This window comes from Chiroxiphia lanceolata, chromosome 3 (genome assembly GCF_009829145.1).
Source record: "Chiroxiphia lanceolata isolate bChiLan1 chromosome 3, bChiLan1.pri, whole genome shotgun sequence".
NCBI classification, from domain to species: domain Eukaryota; kingdom Metazoa; phylum Chordata; class Aves; order Passeriformes; family Pipridae; genus Chiroxiphia; species Chiroxiphia lanceolata.
The window spans coordinates 116641800-116665260 of record NC_045639.1 but is presented as its reverse complement, the minus strand read 5'-3'; the positions used below and the strand labels follow the sequence as shown (position 1 = coordinate 116665260).

The 23461-nt window shown below is 57.5% G+C and overlaps 1 protein-coding gene across 2 annotated transcripts in view; it reads left to right on the top strand.

The window, feature by feature from the left end:
- Positions 1 to 648: 648 nt before the first annotated feature.
- Positions 649 to 23461, top strand: part of ASXL2 (ASXL transcriptional regulator 2) — a 69904-nt gene continuing 47091 nt past the window's right edge. Inside the window, exons 1-2 of one of the 2 annotated variants that reach the window (XM_032683450.1) lie at positions 649 to 823; positions 19852 to 19934. In XM_032683450.1, the coding sequence (XP_032539341.1) occupies positions 767 to 823; positions 19852 to 19934 (140 nt within the window). In that variant the 5' untranslated portion in view covers positions 649 to 766. The remainder of the gene's footprint in view (positions 824 to 19851; positions 19935 to 23461) is intronic. The other variant, XM_032683449.1, reaches the window with a different exon arrangement.

Below are 23461 nucleotides of genomic sequence, written 5' to 3'. Positions count from 1 at the left end.
AGGGGGCAGTTATGGCTCTGAGGGGGCAGTTGTGGCTCTGAGGGGGCAGTTGTGGCTCTGAGGGCCAGTTATGGCTCTGAGGGGGCAGTTGTGGCTCTGAGGGGGCAGTTGTGGCTCTGAGAGGGCAGTTATGGCTCTGAGAGGGCAGTTATGGCTGTGGCTGTGAGGGGACAGTTATGGCTGTGGCTGTGGAGTGGGCGACGGTAGCTCTGAGGGAGCCGGCGCCATCTTTGCCCCTCAGGCGCCGCGCGCGCGGCGAGGGGTGAGGGGACCGCCGGCGGCCGCGGAGGAGGGAGCGGAGGCTGCGGGTGGCACTTGGTGGCAGCGGGCGAGGGCAGGTGGTGGCGGCGACACCCGGACCGCCGCGGTCGGGCAGGACACGGAGCCACCACGGCGCGGAGAGCGAGCCGCCCTCTGGGGAGCCCCCTCCGCCATCTCCGCCCCCCCCTCAGGCGCCGCCGCCATCTTTGCTCCTCCCTCAGCGAGGCGGGAACGCGGCGGGGGAGGAGGGGGGAGGGAGGGCGAGGCACCAGCGTGACGCGGGGGTGGGCGTGGCTTGTCCCCCCGCCCCCCGCGCGCTGTGGGCGGGGCCGGCGGGCGGGGTCACATGACCGCGGCCCGTGCGCAGCCCGAGCCAACATGGCGGCGCTGGCGGGCGCAGGGGCCGCGCTCGGCGCTCCCCGCGTTTGAGGGGCCGCCCCGGCCCCCGCCGCGCTCCCGCCGGCGGCAACGACCCCGCAGCACCCCGAGCCCCGCCGCGTCCGACATGAGGGAGAAGGGCCGCAGGAAGAAGGGCAGGACCTGGGCAGAGGCCGCCCGGACGGTGCGCGGGGGGGGCCGCGGGGCGGGTCGGAGGCCGCGGGGCGGGCCGGGGCGCTCCCGGCGGGGCTCGGGGGGAAGGGGCGGGTGGAGGGGCGGCCTCGGCCTCCGGGGCCACGGGGCCTGCCCCCGGGGCTCCGCTCCGCCGCCCGCGCTCGCATAGGCAGGGTTTTGTTTTTTTTTTTTATTTTGACCTGTTCTCCAGTTGCTTAATGCTTCCCGGCAGGAATTTCCCTGGGAAGCGCCGTGGGGGAGGGACTGCCGCCTGGATTTGCGGTGGTGAGCGAGGGTTTAAGTCGCATCCGCGCACAAGTGACACGCACAGGGGTGGGTTTTTTTAAGTGTTTGCAGCGTGTCGGTGGCTCGCGTGCCGTAGGAGCTGCGGAGTCGCCCCGGGTCAGGCGGAGTCGCAAACCCCGAAAGGAGAGTTTTTATCGCCCGGTTTCCCATCCCGACGGTGTTTTTTTTGCCGTCCCGTGTCCAGGCTGATCTCGGGGGTAGTCCCTGTGTGGGACGGGCGCGTTACAGGGCGGGGAAGAGAAAAGGGAAGTTGAGGAGCGGGACGGGGATGAGAGAGGGAACCGCAGCGACGCGACCTGCGGGAGCTGGGCTGGAGCTGCGAAAGCCCAGCGAAGATCCCCGCGGGGGCAAAGCCCCCTCCTGGAGAGGGGGAGGAGCTGGAGCTCCGCGAACCTCTCTGGAAGAGGGATCTGTTCAAACAGGACTTGAAAAGTCTGGCTGGGAAGCAAATGTAAATAGAAACCTGCGGCTGAGACTTGCAAGGGGTATTTTAATAAATAAACGCGTTTGGACCTTGTGTTTGCAGCTTGGGAGGCGTCAGAGTAGCTGCTCTGCTTTCAGGAGGTGGGATGCAGTTGGAGATTTTAAGAAATAAGATACTGTCCCACAGGCAAACACTTTGGTGTTTCTCTCTGTGTGCTTTTGGGTATAATTTGTACCTGTTTGTTTTGAAAGAACAGTGGAAGAACGTCCAGTGGAGGGTATAGAGGTGGGACCAGATCTTTTTCCAGCCCCTGTGCCCTGCTGTCCATCCTCTGAGCCCTTAAGTGGATTCTGGGAGAGCTCAAACAGGTCTTTAGCCAGAGGCTGCACTGAGGCCTCAGAACTGCAGGTTCCACGTTGCCCAGTCAGGACAGGGGCAGACAAAAGCAGGAAAAGATGAGTAAACCCCTGCCAAAACCTCAGCCCTGGCAGATGTTTCTGTTGGTGTGCTCAGCAGGAATGTTAAAACTGCTCTGGTCAAACTCCAGCTCCAGTATTCCATAAGTTCCCCTGCGGTTTTTTGGGTTGGAATCGTGGCTTTTGGTTCCTGCCTTCGCCTGTGTGCCTGGGCTGGGCTCTCTGCTGCTGCCCGGGGTTTGTAGGGAAAGTTATAAAACCACACTGAGAAATGTGGCAGCTTCCAGATATCCTGTGCTTCTGCTTTTGGGAGGTGACATGGAACTGTCCTCAGGCTTGGGAAACCTCCCAGTTTGTGTCTGAGCTCCGAGCTGGCCCTGGGCTGGGGTGACCCCAAAAGGCTGCAGGGGAAGGGCCTGGGGCTCTGTGTTTTCCTGGAGCCCTGCTCCTCACAGGATCCTCCAGGTTGGAGAAGCCCCTCCTTGTCACTGTGCCCAGAGCCCTGAGCAGCAGCCTCAGGCCATCCCAGCTGGATGTTCTGGTGCAGTTCTGTCCCCCCTCCACCTCCTCCTCTGCTGTCACCTCCCCACTGCTGCTTGCAGGTGGTTAATGCAGCCAAACCTGCAAAAAAAAACCCATTGGTTTTTATAATTAACTGATCATCTGTTCTCGTGCCAGTTCAGTCTTCCCAGCCAGGAGCTTGGGGTGAGTGTCCTCCAGTGCTGGGGAGATGGTGGGAATGTGGGGAGGGGAGAACACCAAGGTAGTCTTCTCAATTTGCTTGGTCCCTTGGAGCAGCTCAGTATTAGCTGGAAACAAGATAAAGCACAGAAGTGTGGCCTTACTGTCTGCTGGGGAGATCTGGGGAGGGGTGTGGATGAGGGGGTTCAGGGGGACCCCGGCTGTGGATGTTGTTCTGGGGGGTGTGGGGCTGTTGTGTGGGGCAGCAGGGCAGGCTGAGGGGAGGGAAGGTCCCTGTGTGGGCAGGAAGTCACTGTTGATAAACAAGGTTCTTCTCATTTCCTGGCTCGCTCAAAGTGCAGCTGCAGAGGGCTGGGGACTGGTGGCTCTGCTGGGACAGGGGCTGGCTGTCCCTGCAGCTCAGACAGCCCACCCTGGATGAGGTGAGGAGCTCATGGTGCACAGAGTACACAGCACAGAAGCTGAGGAGAGCAGGGCACAGGTTTCAGGTGCCCCTGGCAGCCCAGCCTGTGCCAGTTCTTGAGCTGGACCAGCCACTGGTGTCCAGGCTCAGCTGGTGATCCTGCAGCCAGACCTGTGCCAGGGGGATGCCTGTGCTGTGCCCAGCTGGGGCTGAGCTCAGACAGGGGCTGTGGCAGCCCAGAGTTCAGCAGAGCTCTGTGAGTGCTGCCTGTTAACCCAGGGAGAGCCAGGATTCCTTAGGACTGGATTTAGCCTGATTTGGGATGTGTTATCCTGCTGCATTCCCACAGCATGGGCAGCAGGGCGGGGGGGATCTGCCCCTGTGCCCCCTCAGCTGAGACCCCCCTGCAGAGCTGCCTCCAGCCCTGGGCAACAGCAGCACAAGGACGTGGAGCTGCTGCAGAGAGTCCAGAGGAGGCCCCAGAGATGCTGCCAGGGCTGGAGCCCCTCTGCTCTGGAGCCAGGCTGGGAGAGCTGGGGGTGCTCAGCTGGGGAAGGGAAGGATCCAGGGAGACCTTGGAGCCCCTTGCAGAGCCTAAAGGGGCTCCAGGAGAGCTGGAGAGGGACTGGGGACAAGGCCTGGAGGGACAGGACACAGGGAATGGCTTCCCAGTGCCAGAGGGCAGGGAGAGAGGGGAGACTGGGAAGGGATTGTTGGCTGTGAGGGTGGGGAGGGGCTGGGATTGAATTCCCAGAGAAGCTGTGGCTGCCCCTGGATCCCTGGAGGTGTCCCAGGCCAGGTTGGAGGGGGCTTGGAGCACCCTGGGCTGGTGGGAGGTGTCCCTGCCCATGGCAGGGGTGGGACTGGAGGAGCTTTAAGTCCCTTCCAGCCCAAAGGGTTGCTCTGTTCCCTCTCCCCGGGGTGGTGGCAGGCAGGGAAGTGGGCGCTGCCTGGGCCCATACGGAAGCCGTTTGTTGTTTGTGTTCCACGGGAAGTCCCCGTGTGTGACCCGACAAAAGGGTTTCCTGCTCCCGCTGCACGGCTGCCAGGGCTGGGAGTGCAGGCAGGGGATGGGCTCTGGGAGTGCTCCAGGGTCAGCCAGGAACAGCACCTGGAATGTTTGATGTGAGGGGGAGCTGCTGCAGCCATGGGCTTTAGAATCCCAGAGTGGATTGGGTGGGAAGGAACCTTAAAGCTCATCCTGCCATGGGCAGGGACACCTCCCACCAGCCCAGGGTGCTCCAAGCCCCCTCCAACCTGTCCTTGGGACACTTCCAGGGATCCAGGGGCAGCCACAGCTTCTCTGGGCAACATGTGCCAGCCCCTCCCCACCCTCCCAGCCAAGAATCCCTTCCCAATCTCCCATCTCTCCCTGCCCTCTGGCAGTGGGAAGCCATTCCCTGTGTCCTGTCCCTCCATCCCTTGTCCCCAGTCCCTCTCCAGCTCTCCTGGAGCCCCTTTAGGCCCTGGAGGAGGCTCTCAGGTCTCCCTGGATCCTTCTCTTCTCCATCTGTACATTTCCCTGTTGAGGTGGACTCAGGAGAGAGGGTGGAAGGATCCAAATTGTGGGAGTTGTCTGCAAGCAGCTGAGAGTGTTGTCTCACCCACACACACCGACCTGAAAACCTGGGGAGGTTCCAGGGGGCTGCAGACCCAGGCAGAGCTTGTGGGGGTCTGTGAGCCCCGAGCTGGAGGCTCTGCCAGCCCCCTGTGTGCTCCTGGGGAGCTCTGGCAGAGCAGCAGGGTGTGGTGGAACTGAACTGCACAGGGTGTCTGAGCACAGTGCTTCGTGTCACCAGGGCCTCAGAGGGCTGGCCATGGAGTCATGGAATGGGCTGGGTGGGAAGGGGCCTTAAATCCCATCCTGTGCCACCCCTGCCATGGGCAGGGACACCTTCCACTGGCTCAGGTTGCTCCAAGCCCCGTCCAGCCTTGGACAATTCCAGGGATGGGGCAGCCACAGCTTCTCTGGGCAACCTGTGCCAGGGCCTCCCCACCCTCCCAGCCAACAATTCCTTCCCAATCTCCCCTCTCTCCCTGCCCTCTGGCAGTGGAAGCCATTCCCTATGTCCTGTCCCTCCATGCCTTGTCCCCAGTCCCTCTCCAGCTCTCCTGGAGCCCCTTTAGGCTCTGCAAGGGGCTCCAAGGTCTCCCTGGATCCTTCCCTTCCCCAGCTGAGCACCCCCAGCTCTCCCAGCCTGGCTCCAGAGCAGAGGGGCTCCAGCCCTGGCAGCATCTCTGGGGCCTCCTCTGGACTCTCTCCAGTGGGTCGATGTCCTTCCTGGTTGCTCCAGGGAAAGGTCTGGAGTCTGGGGTGGAGCACAGCAGGTTCTTCCTGGAGAACCTGGGAATGGGCCTGTCCCTCCTCAACGAGGTGTTGAATGAGGTGGTGCTGCAGGAGATTAAATGATTAATCCCAGTTTGTGGCATGAGCTGGTGGCTGAAGCCTGGGGAAGGCTTCCTGGATTTTTTTTTTTTCTGGAAGGGATTGTTTGTTGCTGTGTTGGTTTTTTTTGATGGTGCTTTTTTTTGTTGCTTTAATCCCCTGAGTGTTATCACAGCTCCTTCCCTGCCCTGGGTCTGTGTCCAGGCACAGGAGCTGTGTGCAGGGGGGACGTGGAGCAGTGCTGCAGGTCTGTCTGTGCTGTCTGTTAAGTGCTTTTGCAGAGGTTTCTGCAGGACAGGGAAGGGCAGTTGGTGGCCACTGCCCTGGGGACCAAACCACGTGGCCCAGCGACGTGTCTGCTGGCCAGGGAAACACCTTGGCAGCACTTCCAGGGAAAGGGACTCGTGGCTGCCCAGGACTGAGCCCAAGCTGGCACAAACCCCATCACGTGTTAACAGAGAGCTGCAGCTCCTTCACTCCTCACTCCTGCACATCTCGGAGCAGCCACAGCCCTTGGATGTGTTTTTCCTGCGTTTTTCTGAATTGTTCCTTCAGGATTCCTGTGCTGGCACTGCTGGGGCACCTCCAGTGCTGGGGCAGCTCTGGGACCTCAAACAGGAGTCACAGGGAGGGGCTGGAGTGTGGGCAGGGAAGGGAAGGGAGCTGGGAAGGGGCTGGAGCAGCAGGAGGGGCTGAGGGAGCTGGGGGGGCTCAGCCTGGAGCAAAGGAGGCTCAGGGGGGACCTGACAGGAGGGGGGAGCCGGGGGGGGTCGGGCTCTGCTCCCAGGGAACAAGGGACAGGAGGAGAGGGAACGGCCTCAGGCTGTGCCAGGGGAGGCTCAGGTGGGACAGGAGGAGGAATTTCCTGCTGGAAAGGGTGGTCAGGCCCTGGCAGGGGCTGCCCAGGGAGGTTTGGAGTGCCCAGCCCTGGAGGTGTCCCAGGAAGGCCTGGCTGTGGCACTCAGTGCTCTGGGCTGGGGACAAGGTGGGCATCAGGCACAGGGTGGGCTCTGTGGTCTCAGAAGTTTTTTCCCACCTCAATCATCCCCTGACTCTGTGGGTTCCCTGTGAAGTCAGCAATTGCTCTGCAGGTGAGAGCTCTGCTTTGGCCTCGGGTGGTGGCCTCTGAGATCTGACCTTCTAGGTCCTGGAGCTTCTAGTGGGCTCAGAGTTGCTTTAAGCTCACCTTGGACATCTCTAACAGACACATGGAGGCTTTAAACGTGGGCTCCTGTGTGGAAGCAGAATTTGGAATGCAGGAGGTGGAAGTGTAATCCCCTCTAATGGTTGGAGCAAACCAGCAGACTACAAAATCCTTCTTCCAGTCACAATAATCCAATTATTGCCCTGCCATTTCAAATGCTGACTTCCAAGTCGAGGCCTGTGTTCTCCCACTGGGAATTTTAACCTGTTGAAGGCATCAAAACCCCCAGGTTGCAGCTGTGGAGGTGCAGGTGAGCTCGCTCTGGCTGGAGCTGGGTGAGGCTGTTTGTGGAGCTGATGGACAGACTTGGCTGTCAGTGCTGGGCTGGGTTCAGTTGGTTGTTATCAGCAGTACACCCGATTTCCAGAGCTGCCCGAGGGGCTGGCTCTTGGCTTGGGGGGGCAGTGGGTCCCCCCTGTCCTGAGGCACCAGTGCAGCTGGAAAAATGCTGGAGTGTTGTTTCCCTGCTGCAGAGCAGGGTGGGGCAGGGCTGGGAGAGCCCAGCAGGAAGGTGCCAGGAGGGGAATCCCCAGTGCCCCACCCTGCCCGGGAGTGCCACTCCCAGCAGGATCCCAGCCAGAGGTTTGGGCAGCTGTGCTCCTTGTGCTGTGCTCCAGGAGAGGAGCTCAGGGCTGGGGAAGGACCTCACACGTCTTATCTGTGCTCCATGGGGAACTGATTTGGGTTGGAAGAGACCTTAGTGCTCATCCAGTGCCACCCCTGCCATGGGCAGGGACACCTCCCACCAGCCCAGGTTGCTCCAAACCCCATCCAACCTGGCCTTGGACACTCCCAGGGATCCAGGGGCAGCCACAGCTTCTCTGGGCAGCCTGTGCCAGGGCCTCCCCACCCTGACAAGAAGAGTTTCTGTCCTTATTTAAAACAATCAATGGAGTTTAGATAACTAGTTCTACCCCAGATCTCTACCTTTGCTCAGTTGCTTCCATTAATAGTTTTGGCTCTGAAGGGTTTGGAGGTTCTGACCTCAGTGAGCTCCTCTCTGGCACTGCAGGGGCCTCCAAAGGCTTTTCCCAAGTTGTGTCTCCCCTCCAGTCAGCTCCAATCTGGCCTGAGCATCTCTGTGCAAGGCTTTTCCAGGTGAGGATGGTGGAGCACAAAAGCCAGTTGTGTTTCCTGGGTATGGAATCCCAGAAGGGCTTGGAAGGGACCCTAAAGATCACCTGATTGCACCCTCTGCACCAGAGGGGGCTGTGAGGGAACCTGGTCACTGTGCCCCAGCAGCTCTTGCCTGGTGTGTGAGAGAAGTGGCACAATCAGCATTTATGAGCTGTGGTGGATTCTGGGTCTCACACAGCTTTTCCTGCAGGAAGGGGGAAATCCCAGTCCTTTATGTGGACCCTCCTGTGCCCCAGGCTGTGTTTCTGTGCCCCAGGGGATCTGCAGGAGTGCAGATGCAGGGATGCAGATGGTGTTGCTGCCCAGACACCCCAGTGCCCAGGGAGGCTCAGCCTGTGGCTCTGGGCTCAGCTCTGCCCGTGCAGCCCTTCCCAAAGTGAGTGTTCAACACACCAGAGGCAGGTGCTTGAGATCTGGTTTTGTTTTCCTGTCACTGTGAGGTGTTCTGCTCCTGTGGTTCTGCTGGGAGCAGTAAAAATAGAGGGCCAAGAGCAGCCAGGACTAGTTCCAGTCCAATTCCTGTGGCGTCTCTCAAACATCTCTGCTGTAACCAGCTGTGGGACCTTCTCAGAGGTCTGCACTGCAGCCTCAGTGGGACGTGGGGAAAGCTCTTTCACTGATAATGAACAGCCTTTCACATAAAATGTGGGAATGGGATAATCACCCCCACTGCTGACATTCTGTGGATGCTCTGAAACCCTGCTCAGGATCCTGGGAGTGGGTTGGGTTGGGAGGCACCTTAGAGGTCACCCAGTCCCACCCCCTGCCAGGAGCAGGGACACCCCCTTGCACCAGCTTGCTCCAAGCCTCTCCTCTCAGGGAACCAGGGACAGGGCAAGAGGAAAAGGCCCCAGGCTGTGCCAGGGTCAGGTTGGACACGAGGAGGAATTCCTTCCTGGAAAGAGTGTTCTCCTGGAGCCCTTCTCAGGGCCTTCATGGATACTGGGCACTGTGTTTTCTTCTGATAGCTGCTGGCCCTGCAGGAGCCTGAGTGCACGAGTTCCTGGTGTTTCACTGGGTTCCCAATTCAAAATTGATTCCCTAAGATCACTTGGTAAAAATGGTCCTATTGCTTTTTTCCAGCAAGTCCTGCAATTTGTGTTCTTTTCGTTCCTGCGTCTCATGTGGGGTAATTTGACTTTGCTCTCAAAGCTCTTACAAGAAGCAGCAGTGAACATGGTCCCTGCTGGCTTGCAGAAGCTTTTCCTGAGCTCAGTGCCTGCTCTGTGCCCGTGGAGCATCCCCTGGGATCAGCAGAGCCCGTTTCCCATCTCCCCTGTGTGTCCTGGCACGTGAGGCACAAACGTGCTCTGTGCTCAGTTCTGGGCTCCACAGCTCAGGGCAGACAAGGAGATCCTGGACAGGGTCCAGCAGAGGCCACAGAGATGATTTGGGGTCTGGAGCATCTCTCTCTGATGAGGAGAGACTGGGGGAGCTGGGCCTGGTTAGTCCAGAGAAGGCTGAGAGTGGATCCCATCAGTGCACACAAATATCTCCAGGGGGTGTCTGAGGATGGTCCCAGGCTCTGGTCGGTGGTGCCCAGGGACAGGACGAGGAGCAATGGCCATGAGCTAAAGCACAGCAAGTTCCACCTCACCATGAGGCAGAACTTCTTTCCATGGAGGGGGCAGAGCCTGGAACAGCTGCCCAGGGAGGGCGTGGAGTCTCCCCCTCTGGAGACATCCCAACCCCACCTGCTCCAGGTGACCCTGCCTGGGCAGGGGCTTGGACAGGATGGTTTCCAGAGGGTCCTTCCAAGCCCAGCTCTCCTGGGACTGTGGGATTTTCAGGGCTTGCTGGTTTAGGTCCCTGTCTGTGGGTGGTGGGGTTTGTTGTCCCTCCCCGGCGTGTCCTGTGCTGCTCCCTGGCTTTGGATCCTGTTCCCCTGCAGGGTGTTGCTGTGGAAGGTGTTTGATGCTCCTGCTGTGGCTGTGCTTTGATCCCTGAGAGGGGAGGTGACCCTCTGGATGGTTTGGAGCTGGGTGTCCCTGAGGTGCTGAAATGTCAGCTCATTCTGTGGTAAAGTTCTGGCTCTCCTAAGGAAGAAGCAGAATCCTGTTAGATAATGACAGGAGCTTCCCAAATGGAGTGTTTTAAACAGGCCCTGGCTCTTAACAAACCTGTCAGGGGATGCTTCCCCTGGGTGGGGTCAGGGGGCTGCAAGTGGGAGCTGGAGCATGAGCTCCTGTGGGCTCCTGCCCTGCCCAGCCCATGGAATAGGATGGGTCCCTGTGCCCCATGGAATAGGGTGTGTCCCCTGTGCCCCATGGAATAGGGTGTGTGCCTGTGCCCTATAGAATAGGGTGTGTCCCCTGTGCCCCATGGATTAGGGTGTGTCCCTACCCAGCCCATGGGATAGGGTGTGTCCCTCTGCCCTATAGAATAGGGTGTGTCCCCTGTGCCCCATGGGATAGGGTGTGTCCCTCTGCCCTATAGAATAGGGTGTGTCCCCTGTGCCCCATGGAATAGGGTGTGTCCCTCTGCCCTATAGAATAGGGTGTGTCCTCTGTGCCCCATGGGATAGGGTGTGTCCCTCTGCCCTATAGAATAGGGTGTGTCCCCTGTGCCCCATGGATTAGGGTGTGTCCCTGTCCAGCCCATGGAATAGGGTGTGGCTGCCCCTGGATCCCTGGAAGTGTCCCAGGCCAGCCTGGACAGGGCTTGGATCAACCTGGGCTGGTGGGAGGTGTCCCTGCCCATGGCAGGGGGTGGAATGGGATGGGATTTAAGGCCCCTTCCCATCCAAATAATTCCAAATCAATGTCTGACTGGAAAGGCAGCTCCATCCACCACCTGTGTCTTTGTGTTTGACCTCCTGCTTTGGGACATCTGGTGAATTAACAGCCTGGAACCCCCCCTTTAGGCCCAGCAGTGCCCTGGCTGTTCTCAGTGCCGGGCTCACATCTTGGAATGCCACGTGAGACACGCTCAGGGTGTTGCTTTTCCCCGTCTCCCTGTGCTGAAAGGGTTTGCAGGGGGTTCCCTTCCCTTCCTTCTGCCACCTCCAGCTCTCACTGTGCAAATGGGAGTTCTGCAAAGTTATTTGTTTTTTTCTCTTAAAGCTTTCGAGCTGTAAATAAATGAGCAGCTCAGAAACCAACTGGTTTTATTTGGGGTCTCTACAAACAAGCAGCAAATGTGCTTCAGGTGCCATTTCTTGTGTTGTTTCGGGGTACTGGGGCTCCCTGTCCATCTCTGACCCAGTGTCTCCCCTAGAGCTGGGCACAGTTCCGTGTTTTCCAGCCCTAAAAGGGAGGGATGGGTGTCCAGGTTTCTTCTCTGCTGGAGGGGAAGGAATGTGTAAGAGCAGTGTCCTCCCAGAGAGCTGCCTGTGCCCTCCAGGGTCACTGGGCTGTGGAAACCCAGTGGCTCCAGTTGGCCCTGAGGGTTGGGGTCATCCTGAACTTACCAGGAAGGCCTGGCTGTGGCACTCAGTGCTCTGGGCTGGGGACAAGGTGGGGATGGGGCACAGGGGGGATCCATGGGCTGGGAGGGCTTTTCCCACCCCAGTGATCCCGGGATTCTGTGCCAGTACTGCCCTTACTCTGGCCTCTCCTCCAGCACCCTCGAGTGTGTGAGGCTGCTTGGCAAACTCCATCCTAAAACTTTTTTTTCCCCCTTGACTGAAAGGAAAGGTGCTGCTATTTTTAGCTGGGATCAGATCCCTGACCCTGTTTACCACCGGGCTGGGGCACGTGGCCCTGCAGCCTGGAGGGAGGAGCCGTGCCAGAGCTGTGGGACCACCTCCCAGCAGGAGTGTGGGGCTTTGCTGGGACATGGGGACACTGGAGTCCAACGTTTCTCTGCCCTGAGTGAAGCCAAGCCCCTGTCTGGGTTCAGCAGCTCCGGGTTGGTGTGGATGTGCCTGTGCTCTCCTGCACGGACCCTGGGAGCTGCTCCCGTGTCCCTGCCTGACCCGAGCAGGAGTTGGCTCTGCCCCTGGGCTGGCTGAGCACTGCTTGTTTTGGGGACTTCTCTGTGGGGCTGCTGTGCAGGCTGTGGGACTCTGAGCCCTCCCCTGTGTGCTCTCCTGTGTGCTCTCCATGATTTCCCTGCTGGGAACCAGGGACTTGTCCCAGCCCCGAGCCAGCTGCCTGCTCACCTGGCACTGAGAATGGAGGTGCTGCTGCAGGGCTGGAACTCCCATATTAATTTTATTGCCACTAATACTTACAGAGAGCTTAGGGCCTGACAGCTGGGTGTACAAAAACATCCCACAGCTTTGCTGAGCTTCTTTCAAACTTGTGAGTTGGACTCGGTTCTTGGGGGTCTGTTCCAACTCGTGACACTCTGTGGTTCCAAGAAACTTTATTCTCCACTTGAAGATGAGCTTGTCGAGCGTCTGGGTGGGAGTTTTGGAAGTCAGTGGGAGCCCAGTGTAGTCTGTGGAGTGGTCACGTTGTCTTTTGGTTGGGCAAGTTCTCCGTTAATCCAGATGAGGTTGGTTTGAAGCAGCACTTCAGTGTCCTCTTGGACGTGTCATTGAGATGAAACATCACAGATATGGGCAATTTAGAGGGTAGGTTTAGATGGGAGATTGGGAAGGAATCCTTGGCTGGGAGGGTGGGGAGGGGCTGGGATTGAATTCCCAGAGAAGCTGTGGCTGCCCCTGGATCCCTGGAATTGTCCAAGGCCAGGCTGGATGGGGTTTGGAGCACCCTGGGCTGGTGGGAGGTGTCCCTGCCCATGGCAAGGGTGGGATGAGCTGAGCTTTAGGGATCCTTCCAACCCAAACCAGTCTGGGATTTTCAGTTTGGTTCCTGCCTGTGCTGAGTGTGGGGCACAGCCTCCACCCCGTGTGCCAGTCCTGCCCCACCTCTCCAGCAGTGGAACCAGCAGTTCCTGAGCATCCCTGGCACTGCTGTGGCAGCACAGCCTGCAGTGCTCCGTGCCCTCCTCCAGGAAACGTGGCTGGGGGGTGTCACCTCTCCAGGCTGCTGCTCAACCCCCTCAGGGATGGTGTGAAGTGACAGCATTCCCTGGTGTTTGGTGGCACCTGGAATTGCCCATTCCTTCCTGACCTGGTTTTCTGGCTAAAGCCCCGGGCAGCATTTGGCTAATTGGATGAGTGGAGCAGATACTGCAATCTGGGTCAAGCCCTTCATCCCATGTTGTCCCTGCTGCTGTTCCTGTTGTCCCTGTTGTCCCTGCCCCTGTTCCTGCTGTTCCTGCCCCTGTTCCTGGTGTTCCCATGGCTGCTCCAGGGGGTCTGACCGAGCAGGAATTTCACATTCTCCCTGGGTTTTTTACAGCTGACCCACTTCCCTCTCCAGGGTTTGCGTTGCACAGGGAATGGTTTCCCACTGGAAGGGGATTTGCAGCTCTCGCTGGTGTCTGGAGCTCAGCTGGAATTCTCCTCCTGGAGGGGGATGGATGGCCGGGAGCTCCGAGGTCCCTGCTGGATGTGAGGAGGAGGAGGTGGAACCAGATGATCAGGTTTTGCTGTCTCTCTGCAGAGCATGCGGGGACTGAGGCAGGAACTCCTCAGGCTGCTGTGGATTCCTGGATTTGGGAAGTTTAAATGCTGTTTCCAGGAAGGAGTGCGAGCAGTGGCTGTGTTTGCACCATCAGGTCGCCCAGTTTTAAACCCTCCTTTGCACGAGGGAACAACCAGCAGCAGGAATTCCAAAGTGCCCTTCTCCAAAGGCTCTCTGAAAGCATTAATGGGCTGAGGTGCTCCTTCACAGCCAGCCTTGGAGAACCTGGGGATTAAACCCTGATGGGCTGATCCCTGTTCCAAACAAACACAAACAAACCCCAGCCACTTCAAACACGAGTTTCCAGGAGGCTTTTCTCCTCCTTCCCTTGGAATCCTGGCGTGGTGCACTGCTGGATTTACGTGGGCAGGCCTTGGATCACTCAGAGCTTGATTGGAACAGTGCAGCCAACTCCTGCTGCTGGCAGGGGCTGAGCTCTGAACCAACCTGGCCCTGTGTCCCAGGGAGAGGTGGTTTGTGCTGGGCAGCTCTGGGGAAGGGCAGCTCTGCTTTTGCCTCCCTCACTGAGGGTTTCATGGTCTGTGCTGGGCAGGTCTGAGGGAGGGCTGCTCTGGTTTTGCCTCCCTCACTGAGGGTCTCAGCCCCCCTTTCACGGATGGTTCAGTGCAGCCCTCCCAGGAGTGTGGCTGTTGTGGTGTCCTGGGGCTGCTCTGCAGCTCTTGGGGAGCCAGGAACCTCTGTCCAGGGAGTGTGTGGGGGGGATTTGTTCCCTGGGGCAGAGGCACCGTGTTCCCTGTCATTCCATCCATCCCTCCTGGCCCAGGAATCAGCACTGAACGTTGGGTTTTGTTTGGCAGTGGCTGAGTTTCCCGAGGCCCTGGTGTTGGATCTGGAAGGAGCCCGTTCCTGGTGTTCAATTTGTGTCAAAAATGGTGTGGCCACAGGCCCAGGGCAGTGCCTGTCCCTGTGCTGGGCACTGCTGGGGCACCCCCAGTGCTGTTTGGATCACTGTGGGTATGGAATCCCCATATGGGATCCCTGTGTGTGTATGGAGTCCCCATATGGGATCCCTGTGTGTGTGTGGAATCCCCATATGGGATCCCTGTGTGTGTGTGGAATCCCCATATGGGATCCCTGTGTGTCTGTGGAATCCCCATATGGGATCCCTGTGTGTGTATGGAGTCCCCATATGGGATCCCTGTGTGTGTGTTATCCCCATATGGGATCCCTGTGTGTGTATGGAGTCCCCATATGGGATCCCTGTGTGTGTATGGAGTCCCCATATGGGATCCCTGTGTGTGTATGGAGTCCCCATATGGGATCCCTGTGTGTGTATGGAATCCCCATATGGGATCCCTGTGTGTGTATGGAGTCCCCATATGGGATCCCTGTGTGTGTATGGAATCCCCATATGGGATCCCTGTGTGTGTATGGAGTCCCCATATGGGATCCCTGTGTGTGTGTGGAATCCCCATATGGGATCCCTGTGTGTGTATGGAGTCCCCATATGGGATCCCTGTGTGTGTATGGAATCCCCATATGGGATCCCTGTGTGTGTGTGGAGTCCCCATATGGGATCCCTGTGTGTGTATGGAATCCCCATATGGGATCCCTGTGTGTGTATGGAGTCCCCATATGGGATCCCTGTGTGTGTATGGAGTCCCCATATGGGATCCCTGTGTGTGTATGAAATCCCCATATGGGATCCCTGTGTGTGTATGGAATCCCCATATGGGATCCCTGTGTGTGTGGAATCCCCATATGGGATCCCTGTGTGTGTGGAATCCCCATATGGGATCCCTGTGTGTGTGTGGAGTCCCCATATGGGATCCCTGTGTGTGTATGGAGTCCCCATATGGGATCCCTGTGTGTGTGTGGAATCCCCATATGGGATCCCTGTGTGTGTGTGGAATCCCCATATGGGATCCCTGTGTGTGTATGGAATCCCCATATGGGATCCCTGTGTGTGTATGGAGTCCCCATATGGGATCCCTGTGTGTGTATGGAGTCCCCATATGGGATCCCTGTGTGTGTATGGAATCACTGGGAGAGCAGAGCTTTGGTGACCATCCCAGTGATCCAGTGTCCTGGGTGGAGATCTCCACTGCCCAGAGCTTTGTTCCATGGGGCAGGTGGAGTTGGGAAGGGGAAGAGCAGTGGTGGCTCAGTGAATTCCCACCTTTTCCTGGCATGAGGGGGTTCAGTGCAGGGTCTTTTTAAGCTCTGTAGGAAGAGTAACTTTCCTTTTCCTAGTGAGAAGCAGTAGGAAAATGTGGGGTGTAAGGAGCCATGACTTTAGCCTGTGTGTTTTTTAGGAAGAACTCAGGTGGAGTAGGGTGTGTGGAAATCCCTCCCCAGCTCAGCCTGGCCCTGCAGGTTCCAGCTCCACCTCCAGGTCCCAGCCCTGCCCTGGCAGAGCTGCTGCCTGAGCACTGAGGTGTCAGAGCTGAGGTTCTCACCACTTCCTTCCTGACCTGTTCTCACTCAGCCCTCAGTCCATCCATCCAGTCCCAGCCCTTGGCCTGCTCTCCTGCTTCCAGAGGATCTTCCTGTGGGTTCTCACCTCCTCCTCTGACAAAGGGCCGAGGAAAGGAACAAAACCCAGGAGTGGGCAGCCTGGAAATGCATTTTCTCGTGGCAGTTTTAGCTCTGTTGGACCAGAGAGGGAGCTCTGTGTGAGCAGTGATTTCCACTCACTGGGGAGCAGAGGGGGTAGATGTCCCACTGTCTGCAGGTACAGCAGCCCAAGACACATTTCCCAGGGTCACAGAACCATTTCAGCTGGAGGAGCCCTCCAGGATCACACAGAGTCCTGGCAGTCCTGGTTAGAGCGTGGTTGGGTTTAACTTTTGACACTCTCCCATTTACATGATATTGACACCAGTATCAGCTGATTCACACAAACATCTTCAGCAGAACCATAACACAGAAGAGATGAACCACAGGTTTGCTGAGGTTGGAAAAGCCCTTTAAGGCCACCGAGCCCAACCGAGGTGTAAAATTAGGAAACATCATTTCTTCTGATGATCCCTGGAACTAGAAAACAGGACTGGAACGAGACAGGTTGGAATGAGATGATCTTTAAGGTCCCTCCCAACCCAAACCATTCCATGATTAATGTTTTTTTGTCACTAAGGAGCCAAGTGGACTGTTTCCCCCCCTGAGGGGGTGTGATCTGAGCATCAGTGACCCCATCCCAAGCACTTGGCTTCCCCTGCATTGGGCTGACACTTGTCAGCATTCCCAGCTCTGCCCAGGGAATGAAGGGTCCCAGGACCCAGTGGTGGCACTTGCTGGTTTGTTCTCTGGGCTCAGCCCAGCAGAAAGGTCCTTCATAAACCCTCACTCTCAATCCTCCAGTGCCCCTCAAACCCAGCCCTCTGGCAGACAGGAGTTCTTATTTATCTACACACAGCAACTAAAAATGAAAGCTCTGATAGGGGATTACAGGGCAGAAGGGAGAGGAGGAGGTACTTCAGTGTATCTGGTTTTTTTAAGAGTCCCTTCAATCCTCACTCCTGGTTCCCCTGGCTCAGCCTGTGTGGCAGGAGCCAGCTCTTGGTGCAGCTGGAGGTGTGAACTGCTCTGTCCAGCCAACCAGTTAACATTCAATAAGTTTCTTGAAGAGCACAGGATGACTCTTATCAGGAGGGTGCAGATTATTCCTGGTCCTGGGGAGCCATAGGGGCCTTTTTGATGGGTTTCCCCTGTGCTGGTGGTTGCTGAACACGAGACACTTGGATGCTGAGTTGGCAAAGCCAGGGTGGCACTTGAGGCCGTGGGTCAGTGGTGGCCTTGGCACTGCTGGGGGTGGTTGTGCTCGGTGATCTCAGGGGTGTCTTCCAAGCTAAATAATTCTGTGACTCCAGGAATGTCTCCTGTGCAGCAGAGGAACCCAGCAGAGCTGGTTGATGTTCCGGGGTGACCTGAGGGCGGCCCAGCACCGTGGGCAGGGAGCAGGGCAGGGGTGGCAGGAGGCCAAGCTCGTCCTGCTGAGCTCAGCTCCGGGGAAAAGGCCTGTGGGAGGAAGAGGTGGGGGCAGGTTACCCGGGAGAGGTGCCTGGGGGCATCCTGGGGGCAGGCAGGGATAGAATTGGGAAAGCTTTTCTATAGAATTGGGAAAGCTTTTCTTGCTCCCTGCACTCGCTGGTGAGAGTCCTTGGTCCAGCTCAGCGTTAATTGGCACCGTGGTGGTGAGGAGTTAATGAGCTGAGGGGTTGCTGCGAGATGGGGCCTGTCAGGAGCAGGTCCAGGTGGTGAAAGTGAGGAGAGCACAGTGCCCAGGGAGAAGAATGCCCGGTTGGGTTTGTGTGTGAGCAGTGGGCAGTGCCCCCAGGCTCCCTGGGGATGCACTCCCAGCACTGCCTCCTTTCTCTCCTGGCTTTGCTGCCTGCAGTGGGAAGGTGACACTGCAGATGGAAATGGAGATAAACCTCATTTCTTGCCCTCACTTGGTGCAGAAGAAGCTTTCAGACTGAGCTCCTGGGCTGGTGGAAGGTGTCCCTGCCCACGGCAGGGAGTGGAGCTGGGTGATCTTTGAGCTCCCTTCCCACCTGAACCATTTTGGGATTGTCTGATCCTCTGAAAGTCAGGCTTTAACACCACTTAACAAGAGATTTACCAGGATGGGGCCATCACCTGGAGCTTCCAGAGCTTCCAGATGCAGCCAAATGCAGGGGGTTTTGTTCTCTGAGCAGGGAGAGGCTGCAGCCCAAGCCAAGTCCTTTCCAGGAGAGCAGAACCCTTGTGGGGATAACGGGGTGTTCCCAGAGGGAAGGAGGTGCAGGGGTTCAGGAGGAGCCCTGGGTCCTGCACAGCTGCTGAACAGAGGAACTGAAACTGTTGGTTTCCTCCTGCAGAGTCACTGTCAGGGTGGGCACTGTCAGGGTGGGCACTGTCAGGGTTGGCACTGCCAGGGTGGGCACTGTCAGGGTTGGCACTGCCAGGGTGGGCACTGTCAGGGTGGGCACTGTCAGGGTGGGCACTGCCAGGGTGGGCACTGTCAGGGTTGGCACTGTCAGGGTGGGCACTGTCAGGGTGGGCACTGCCAGGGTGGGCACTGTCAGGCTGGGCACTTGTCAGGGTGGGCACTTGTCAGGGTTGGCACTGTCAGGGTGGGCACTGTCAGGGTTGGCACTGTCAGGGTGGGCACTGTCAGGGTGGGCACTGCCAGGGTGGGCACTGTCAGGGTGGGCACTGCCAGGGTGGGCACTGCCAGGGTGGGCACTGCCAGGGTGGGCACTGTCAGGGTTGGCACTGTCAGGGTGGGCACTGTCAGGGTGGGCACTGTCAGGGTTGGCACTGTCAGGGTGGGCACTGTCAGGGTGGGCACTGTCAGGATTGGCACTACCAGGGTGGGCACTGTCAGGGTGGGCACTGTCAGGGTGGGCACTTGTCAGGGTGGGCACTTGTCAGGGTTGGCACTGTCAGGGTGGACACTGTCAGGGTGGGCACTGTCAGGGTGGGCACTGTCAGGATTGGCACTACCAGGGTGGGCACTGTCAGGGTGGGCACTGTCAGGGTTGGCACTGCCAGGGTGGGCACTGCCAGGGTGGGCACTGTCAGGGTGGGCACTGCCAGGGTGGACACTGCCAGGGTTGGCACTGTCAGGGTGGGCACTGTCAGGGTTGGCACTGTCAGGGTGGGCACTGTCAGGGTGGGCACTGTCAGGATTGGCACTACCAGGGTGGGCACTGCCAGGGTGGGCACTGCCAGGGTGGGCACTGTCAGGGTTGGCACTGTCAGGCTGGGCACTTGTCAGGGTTGGCACTGCCAGGGTGGGCACTGCCAGGGTGGGCACTGTCAGGGTGGGCACTGTCAGGGTTGGCACTGTCAGGGTGGGCACTGCAGGCTCCTGTGGTTTGGGTCTGGTGGAAGCCCCAAGCCAGGACTGGGGGTTGCTGTGCCGGGCTCGGGTCAAAAGCTGATGACTAAGAAGGAAACGAGGCATTTCCTGCCCATCCCCCAGCACAAATGACTGCCTAAAATATCCAAATGACGTGTGGTAACTGGCATCTTCCTTCAGAAGCCTCAGACATCTCTCTGGCCACTCTTTCAATCCTACTTTTGCATCTCAGTGCCCTCGGAAGGGAGGAGAGCTGGGCTGGGGAGGGGTGGGGATGTGTTTGGCAGTTTACATTTCCGTGGACCACATTTATGGACTTTGAAGGCTGACCTGTGTGCAGAGAGTTCCCAACAGTGTCAAACCCCCCCCTTTCCTTCAGCTTCTTTGATCCTTTCAGCCAAACTGAGCAGCAGTTTCGGGCTCAAGGATTTGGGGTTTTTGGGAGTGTTGGGTCTGAGGTATCTCAGAGTTCCTGAAGCATTCCAGGGTGGGAAAGCTGGTGGTTGGGGAGCTGCCCCGGTGCTGTGGAGCCTTTGATTCTCCACAGAGTGCTGTCTAGGGGCAGCACATTCAAAATAAAACTCGGGAATTGCACTGAAGTCCCTCAGCTGCTCTCTGGAGTCCCTCTGCTCCCTGTGTCCTTCAGGGGGTGGCCATGAGGTGGGAGAGGGTCAGCAGTCCCTTCCCTTGGAGAAATCCAAACCATTAAGTGTAGGTTGAATATTAAAGTCAAAATGCAAACGAGTGACTTCCTCTCAATCTGCTTTTGCCTGCCAGGTCCTGGAGAAGTATCCCAACACACCCATGAGCCATAAAGAGATCCTTCAGGTTATCCAGAAGGAAGGACTTAAGGAGATCAGGTGAGTGGAGCACCTGTACCAGTCAGACCCGCTGGTCCCAGCTCAGGGTGGTTTGCTGTTAAACCCCCATCTCCTGGGGATTTTTGGGACTGGAATGGTGCAGGTTTGGTGTCTGGGTCCCATCTGCAAACAAGCCCTCAAGTCACCAGTGCTTTTCCCCCAAGGGAGCTGGAAGAGGGTCATCCCTGATTCCCAGGTGTGCAGGACTCCAGCTCTTTTATGGGATAACCCAGAGCTGATCAGGTGCTTCAGGCACTGCAGGAAACACAGCAGGTTTTTTAAGTTGTCTTTTGACCAAGAAGTGAACTGACAGTTCAGCTGAGGTGTTGAAATGACCCAAACCACACTCAGAGCCGCCCAGGAAGTGACAAAGCAGCCTCAGCTCAAGATCCTGATGCAGAAAACTTCATGCCTGCTGCTGTTTTCCTTGGAATTACCTGGAAGGGGGTGTGTGGTTCTGCCTGAGGGACCTTCCTGCTCCCAAGGGATCAGGCTCTGGGGTGCTGGGCAGGGTTCCAGCTCCCTGGTTCCCATCTGGTTTGGGCACAGGGCAGCTCCAGGGCAGCTGAATTCCAGAGTCCTGGCTCCCCTCCTTCCCAGAGATGGGTGAGGGGACAATTGTCCATGTGAGGTACGAAGTGTTTCTTCTGTTTTCTGAGAGCACATGAAAAGAGAGGGGGGGATAAAGAGGGTTGTCTGGGCCTCTTCTTCTGTTTTGGAACTAAGCAACCATCCCAAACTTGCCTCTTTGCACTGCTCTGTCCTGGTGGCAGAGCACAGGGCCAGCAAACACCCAGGCATGGGGGCTCAGGACCCTTTTTGGGGGACTCAGGACCCTTTTTGGGGGACTCAGGACCCTTTTTGGGAGACTCAGGACCCTTTCTGGGAGACTCAGGACCCTTTTTGGGAGACTCAGGACCCTTTTTGGGGGACTCAGGACCCTTTTTAGGGGACTCAGGACCCTTTTTGGGAGACTCAGGACCCTTTTTGGGAGACTCAGGACCCTTTTTGGGGGACTCAGGACCCTTTTTAGGGGACTCAGGACCCTTTTTGGGAGACTCAGGACCCTTTTTGGGAGACTCGGGACCCTTTTTGGGAGACTCAGGACCCTTTTTGGGAGACTCAGGACCCTTTTTAGGGGACTCAGGACCCTTTTTAGCAGTTCAGGGTGTTCTCTCTCGGGGCAGAGCCTCGAGCAGGAGCTCAGGTGGCACCCAAAGGGTCCAGTCTCTGCCTGCTCAGGCCACATGTGGGACCAAACAGCAAAACCAAAAAGGGCAGACCAGAAGTGCAGCAGTGCCTGTAACCCTTGTCAGCCTCTCCTCCTCCCCTCAGGGTTGGGCTGGGGGTTGAGCCTGGGCTGGGGGAGTTGTTTTCCCCTCTCCAGGAGCTGGTGCTGAGCACCAGGACAGCACAGACTCCTCAGCTCCAGTGCCAGGGGTGTTGGTGGGAACAGCCAGGGGGGAAACTCATCTCAGCTCCTCCCCTTGGCCACACCTGGGTGCTGGGTAGGGATGGTTCCCCTCAGGTGTTAAATTGGTGTAATGAAGCTTTATTTGGGTTAAACCCTAAAGGATTGTCCCATTTTAAGCACTTACATTGCAGTGAGGGCCAGTGCTGGTGGCTGGGTTGGGGTTCTGGCGAGTCACAGCCCGTGGCAAGATGGGCTGAACACAAAATCAACATTTCTTAGAGGAAAACTGCTGTTAGGGGAGGAGGAAAAGGCTGTCAGGGGAGCAGGGGGAGCTCTCCAGGCTGTGGAGGTTCATTCTGGCAGAGCCCCTGGCAGCAGGTGACAGCAGTGCCCTGTCCTGGCTCCTGCCTTGGGTGAAAGGTGAGAGTCTCAGGTGTTTCTAGAGTTTTGGGAGTTGTTTCTCAGTGCAATTCGCTTTCAATAAACCAAATTGCAGATTTCTTGGTAGCAAAGCACTCCCACCAAACACCTCATCCTTAAACTCTGCCAGCTCCCACTGCAGGGGGTGTTTGTTGGGTTTTTACTCACCATTTATGGCCTCAGATCCTCAGTTACGTCAAACCCTTTAGAATCCCTGATTTCCAGGGAGAAAACAATCCCAGAAGTGACAGGTGACCTTCCCAGGGACGTGCTGGGGTGAGGCAGAGGGGAGTGGGAGCCCAGGGGATGTCAATTTGCTGTTTGCAGGGCAGCCAGTCCCTGTCCCTGCAGTGATCCCTGGGCTGTGCTTGGGCAGGAGCTGCTCCTGGAGGAGCTCGAGGGAATGGGGGGGGAGTTCAGGGGACTCAGGGCACTGGTGCTGCTGTAGAGGGTTTGGAATTGCAGGGAAGAAGGAGAATATAAAACAGCTTGTGATATGAAACAACAGCAGCTGAGGGAACAGAGATCTCTGCTGCGTGCAGGGCAGTTTGGCCGAGTTTTGGACAAGGCAAGATCTTTCATAACGTTTTTTTTTGGTAACAGAACAGAAACCCAGGGTGATACTGGCTGGTTGCCTCACCTGTATTTAGGATTTTTTTGTCCTGGTGCTCCAGGAGCCAGCTGGGAGAGTTCCCTGGGGTGGATGGGCAGTGAGAGGCAGCAACAGGGAGTCACGTTTGTTTGAGGAGAAGCAGCTTTTTAAATCCACGTTTTTTAATTTCCTTGATCTCCTTGGACGTGTTAAAATCAGTGAATATCTGACCAAAATTAGCATTCTCTGCTGGCTTCTTCTCTTAATGGCCAGGAGTGTTTGGTTTTCCTGTACCTCAAACCTCCTTCCAGGGGGCTGAATTTGCAAACTGTGAGCTGGCCTGGGAGGTGCTGCAGCCAACTGGACCATAAATAACTTCACACATTGTTTAATTCACAGCTGCTTTTGAAGGTGACCTCCAGATGAGCTGGGACACCTTGAATTCGTGTCCCCTGGCTTTGACATTGGTGGTGTTGGGTGTGTTTGGGGGGCAGGACAGGGACATCCACGTGCCTTGCTGAGGAACCACCAGCCTGGGTTATCTCAGACCTCTCCAGTGAGTGAGATTTTTGTCTCTCTCCTGGGAGATGGCTCTTCTAAAACGTCCCTAAAAGCACTGCCAGCCTCTTAGGGCCGTGCTGTGCAGGATTCCTGACTCACAGCTGGGGTCCTGGGGCTCTTTGCTGATGTTTTCCCGGTGGGAAAGGGGAATTTTTTGGCAGTGTTTTAATTGCAAGGGGCTCTCCAGGGTTTCTCCCTGGGTTCCTCAGGAGTGGGGCTGGGAGCAGGGAGGGTCAGGAAGGCCAGGGCAGGGAGTTCTTCAGGCAGCTCAGAGCTGGGTTTGGTGCTTTCTGGAGGGGACAAACAGTGACCAGCTGACATTTGTAGCTGAGGGCAGAGCAGGGGGTGTTGTCTGAGGCCTCTGGGATGTGTTCAATGAAACCCCTGTGGAAAGGCTCCGGTGTAAAGTCCGGGTCAGAGCTATTTTTGGATCAGTGCCTGTCAGGTGGAGTCCCAGGGAGGGCTCCAGGTTAATGTTTAACCAGGTCACTGGTGTTTGGGTGTCACCTCTGGGCACTCCTGGCTGTCCCCTTGGGCAGG